The sequence below is a fragment of the Elephantulus edwardii genome, unplaced genomic scaffold (genome assembly GCF_000299155.1).
Source record: "Elephantulus edwardii isolate Elephantulus edwardi_28Jun2011 unplaced genomic scaffold, EleEdw1.0 scaffold00048, whole genome shotgun sequence".
NCBI lineage: Eukaryota > Metazoa > Chordata > Mammalia > Macroscelidea > Macroscelididae > Elephantulus > Elephantulus edwardii.
This window is the reverse complement of record NW_006399798.1, coordinates 3,636,853-3,642,479: the sequence shown is the minus strand read 5'-3', so window position 1 is coordinate 3,642,479 and position 5,627 is coordinate 3,636,853. Positions and strand designations below refer to the sequence as shown.

At 51.6% G+C, this 5,627-nt stretch overlaps 1 protein-coding gene across 1 annotated transcript in view; it reads right to left on the bottom strand.

Annotated features, from left to right (window-relative positions):
- The window catches only part of DNAH17 (dynein, axonemal, heavy chain 17), a 104,227-nt gene that overhangs the window by 33,555 nt on the left and 65,045 nt on the right, over positions 1 to 5,627 (bottom strand). The window contains exon 53 of the mRNA XM_006886345.1: positions 1,154 to 1,318. Coding sequence (XP_006886407.1) covers positions 1,154 to 1,318 — 165 coding nt within the window. The remainder of the gene's footprint in view (positions 1 to 1,153; positions 1,319 to 5,627) is intronic.

Here is a 5,627-nt window from a genome sequence, read left to right as displayed (position 1 = left end):
CACAGGCACACACTCATTCATTCAGTCACAAGGTGCTTCTGTTCATTCATGCACCCAGGGTTCATGGTTTCATTCATCGTCATAGGCAGGCACACATTCCTTCGTTCACACAGACGCGTGACCAGATGACTCATTCACTTGCTCATTCATGCTCGAACACATTCATTCATTCATTCACACATGAATTCATTCATTCACACGTGAATTCATTCATTCACACGTGAATTCATTCATTCATACTTATTCATTCTAATCAATGACAGAGAAGGTGTGTAAGGTGTTACAAAAAGATATCGACATGATAGAGACACAGACCCCACACTCCCCTCGGAGCCCTGGGTCTCAACCTCGGCTGCACACACCAGCCAGGAGTTTTTCACACACACACACACACGCACACGCACACACACACGTGCGCGCGCGCACGCCTGGCTAGCCCAGACCTCTAGAGGTGAGAGGTCCCGGGGAGCTTTGTCTTGAGGACTCCAGTGTGCTCAGGACCACTGAGGACACAACTTAATGGCACTCATGAAGTCCCGTGGACCATCTATCCTCAGCTAGTAACCATAAGGTTGGTGGTTTGAACCCACCCAGTGATGTGACAGAACAAATGAACCTTCTGAGTGGTTCTTATACATTGTTGGTGCCAAATGGTCGATCCCCACCCAGAGCATCTCCACATGATGGCCAGAACTGCCCCTTGGGGCCACAAGCCTGATATCTTTCTGGAGGCAGATGCCAGGCTTTTCTCCCACTGAGCAGGTGGCAAGGTCAAACGGCTGACCTTCCAGATAGCAGCCGAGTGTGCTTAACCCACGCAGCACCAGGGCCCCTTAGGAAAGCTGTCACCCAGGACCCCAGAGGAGAAGCTGTGCTCTGTGGTGTGTGGGTGGGTCTCCTAAATCTTAACACCAATGAAAAGAGCAGCAGTGAATGATAGGCAGGGTGCTCTGTGGGTCCCAGGGGGCTGAGAACACACAGGTCACCCCTTACCCAGCTGGCCCAGGGCTCAGGGTTCCTCAAAGGGAGTCTCTGAGCTGAGTGCAGCGTGTGGGGTGCAGACACCTCACTCTCAGCTGGTCCTGCACCTCAGGCCCTCAGCAGAAGACTCCTGGGGGATGGTGGGGGTCCCCTGGGTGCAGGCTGCGCGTACCTTGTTGATGACCTCGACTTTGACCTCTTCCTCGTCAGCGATGGCTTTCTCCTTGCTGACCTTCTCGGTCTCCACGCCCACCACCTGGATCAGCTTGTCCGCGTTCTCGTTTTTCTGTTTGAGCTCAGCCTCCTGTATGGCCAGCGTGGCCTTCAAGTCGTCCACCTGCGGGAGGGGTCAGGATGCACGGGTCCAGGCAGTGGCCGACAAGGGGCTGTCCTCGGCGTGGACGGGGCTCAGGGCCTCAGTCACACGGGTTGCACATGCCCCCCACCTCCGCGATGGCTCATTTGGGCTGAAGGTGTGCATTTACTGGGCGCCTACTGTGTACTCAGGACTACAAGTATAAGGACTGATCAGAACATAAAAACCTGAGTCACAATGACAAGGGGCTCTAGGGTGTGGACGAGAAAGGACTTTCTGGGGGCGAGGCAGGAGTGAGGCCCAGGTCTGCCCCAAAGGAAGCAGATTGGCAGCAGACCCTGGTGGTGCAATGGTTAAGTGCTTGGCTACTAATGAAAGGTCAATGGTTTTAATCCAGCCAGAAACTCTCCTGGAGACGTGGGGACCTGCTCCTATGGCAGTGGGGGGACCCCACGGGGTGGTTCTGTTTTCCACCTGGGGTCACTACAGGCCAAAATCCACTGAGGACACCAAATATTGAGGGTGAGTTTTCCTGAGGCACCCAGGACAGCACCCAGGAGCTGATGGGAGATGCGGCCTGCAGCCTGGGCTCTCTGTTCCTCTGAGTGGGTCCCTTGCAGACCAGAAACAGTCCTCAGGCTCCCCCAAGGTGGGCAGGGTCAGTCCTTGGGCTCCTCCAAGGTGGGCAGGGTCAGTCCTTGGGCTCCTCCAAGGTGGGCAGGGTCAGTCCTTGGGCTCCTCTAAGCTCCGAGTCTGACTTGGCCAGCTCCTCCCTCACCCCCACCCCCTCCATGTGGGGCCCTGTCTCTGTCCCATGCTGTCTGTGGTTTGGGCTGGTGGGCCTGTTATGAATGAATGAGGTTCCAAAAAAAGACATGTGGAAGTCCTAACCTTGTGAATGTGATGGTTTAGAAATGAAAGGGATCATGAAAGCGAGAGAAAGCCTGTCACCAGCCACCTCCGCCTGTGACTACTGCAGGCCACTGCAAGGCGGCAAGGGTGGCCAGAAAGCAGGACACCCCTGTTCTCATTCCCCAGGGTGTGGAAAAGCCACGCTCACAGGAGTCTGCAGTGTGGCGAGTGTGCAGGGTGTGATGACGAAGTTTGAAATATTGTGACAGTGACACACACAGAGACATGGACCGAGCACATGCTGCTGAGAAAAGGCCCCTGGTAGACTTTCTCCCTCCTCCTCCTCCTCCTTTTGGTGAAAAACACAGGGTCTGCACAGCATAATAAACCAGGTACTCCTGTCACAGAAAGGGGGGCACTGAGAGAGGCCCAGGGCTGCTGAGAGAGAAGCCAGGAGACTGGTGGGGGCTTCTCCTGGTGGACAGAGCCTGGTCTTTCTGACTGCCACACTGAATCAGGACCCCAAACCATGAGACTGTGCACTCCCACCCTCTGAAGCCCCCCTGTGGGACTCACTGCAGCCCCTGGACACTGAGAGCCAGCCTGCGGGGTTCAGCTTGGTCAGCGTGCCACATCTGCCTCCCAGGTCTGCTGGCCCCTTAGGCCAGAAAGCAGAGGCCACTCACTGGGCCCCCTCAGAGATGCCTGCAGTGGGCAGCAAGGAAGATGAACCTGGAAGTACATCAGGGAGGCTATTTAAAGACAGGAGGAAGACTTGGAAATCAATACGCCGTGACAGCAAGCATCTCAGGAGGCCCCAAGCCGGGCAGGGCAGGACTGCAGGGTGGAGGGCCCGAGGTGTGGTAAGGCCTCCAGCACCAAGTGTTCAGATTAGAGGACTTGTGGGGGGCGCGGCAGAAACACCCAAGGCGGGGCTTCCATGCACAGACAGGATTCTCCTCAGAGCTTAGGCTACTTGTCCAAACTCAGGGCACTGGCTCTCAGGGAAGGCTCTCTCTGCTGGCCCGAGGGGAAGGTCTCTGTCACCCTGACATCTCTATCGTTGTTGTTAGGTGCCTTCAAGCGGAGTATGACTCAGCGACCCTACAAACAACAGATCTGAACCCTGTCCCACCCTGTGCCATTCTCATCATCTCTGACACTTGAATCCATTTCTGCAGTGACCGTTAAGGGTCTTCATGTCTTCTGCTGTCACTCTCTGCCCTATTTAAAGATTAGCCTCTTCTAGCAACATGCCCAAAGTATGTGAGGCGAAGTTTCACCATCTTTGCCTCCAAGGAGCATTCTGGCTGCAACTTCTCCAAGACATAGCTGTTTGTTCTTTTGGAAGTCCGCGGCATATTCAGACTCCAAGTATTCCAAGACCACAGTTCAGCGGCATCAGTTCTTCTTCCATCCTTATTAATTGTCCAGCTCTCAAATTCATAGCAAGTGATTGAAAAGACCATGGCCTGAATCACTAAGGTGTACCTTAATCTTCAAACTCAGTCATCATTGCTCCTTAGTAATTTGGAGACGTCTGGACAGACTTGCTCAGTGCAACTTTCTGAAACTCTCCTGACTGCTGGTACCAAAGGTATTGATCGTGGATCCCAATAAAATGAAATGATTGATAATTTCAACCTTTTCTCCACCTATCAAGACGCTGTTCATCAGTCCAGTGATGACGATTTTTATCTTCTTGATGTTGAGATGTAATTGATATTGAAGCTCTGCAGTGTTTCAAGTCCTCCTCAATCTCAGCAAGCAAGGTTGTGTTATCAGCATGTCCAGGTTGTGAATGGGTCTTCCTCTGATCCTAATGTCACATTCTTCTTCTTAGAGTCCAGCTTCTGAAAGGATTTGCTCAGCACACAGTTTGAATAGATATGGAGAAAGGAAACAACTTTGACACACCCTTTTCTTGATTTTAAACCAGGCAGTGTTCTCTTCTTCTATTCAGACAACATTCTTGGTCTAGATTTAGGTTTCACACGAGCATAATAAAGTGTTCTGGGATTCTAGATCTTTCAATGTTAGCTATAGTTTGTTATGACCCACAGAGTCAAACTCCTTTACAGTCAATAAAATCCAAATAGACATTCTTCTGGTATTCTCTGCTTTCCGCTAGGTTACATCCACAATGGTATCCCCAGTGCTATGGCCTCTTCTAAACCCAGATTGAACTTCTGGAAGTTCTCTCTCAATGTCCCGTTTCAGCCATTTTTGGATGATCTTCAGCAATATATTGCTTGTGTGTGATATTTATGATGTAAGGTTGTGAAGTTCAAGGTCATGTTTTAATGCGATGCCCTAATAATCTAGGCAGTGCTTCTCATCTGCCTTTTGCTTGGTTGCCTGAAACTGTAAAAGCACTTAAGGCAAAACAGCCTTGTTCATCAGGAACAACAGGGGAAGGAAACCAGAAATGGGAGAGGGAACGTCTGGCTGACTCTCTCCACGAACAACTGCTTCCTCTGCCGTGAGACCAGAGGAACTGGATGGTGCCCAGCTAAGCTCCTATAGAAGAATCCTGATCAAAAGGGGGTAATTGTACAACAGAATTTTAAATACTCATGGACTTTAAACTTTCTGGAACTCCAGGGCTAGATAAAAAAATCTTGAATCCCTCCCTCATCCAAAATTTCCACTGAAGTCTGAAAAACCACATGATAATTTAGCTTAGCTAGTAAAGAATGTCTGCCTTGAGCATGGTGGTATTTTATGAGCTAGTTAGGTGGGATCACACAGACCCCAGAACTCAAAAGGTTAGACAGCATGAACTTAGGTAACGTAAATGAGGGAGGGACAACAACAAACCCTGAAACTCAAAGAGCATTAGGTCGTGCCACTAAGTGCACGTGTACAAACGTGTGAGCTGGTGTGCATGTTCTCAACAATAAAGCAGAAATAATTCACTAGTTTTAAGACACAGCCACTATAAATAGGGCCTAAGAGAAAAGAGAACATCTTATTCCCGAAATGGACTTTTCCACAGGTATCGATAAGGGTCAGGATTCCAACACATTCCAGGCAGGACACAGTTCAGGTTCTCTAGCAGCATGGACGCAGTCTCCAGTTCAATAGGGAGCTTTTAGAAGGTGACGCACCACTGCCACCTGGTGCCTGGCCTCTCCTCCCCCACCTTCACCTGGTGCCCACCTCTGCCTCCCCCATCTCTCTACCTGAAGCCAGGCCCTGCCTCTCCACCTTCATGTGATGCCCGCTCTGTCTTCCTCACCTTTACCTGGTGCCCGGCTCTGCCTTCCCTACTTTCATCTGGTGCCTGGCCCTGCCTCCCCCAACTTCACCCAGTGGCCCGCCTCCCCTGCCTTCACCTGGTGTCCACTCTGTCTCCCCCTCTTCACCTGGTGTCCGTGTCCACTCCGCCTTCCCCCCTTTGCCTGGTGCCCGCTCTCTCTTCCTCACCTTCACCTGGTGTCCGCTCTGTCTCCCCCCCTTCACCTGGTGTCCACTC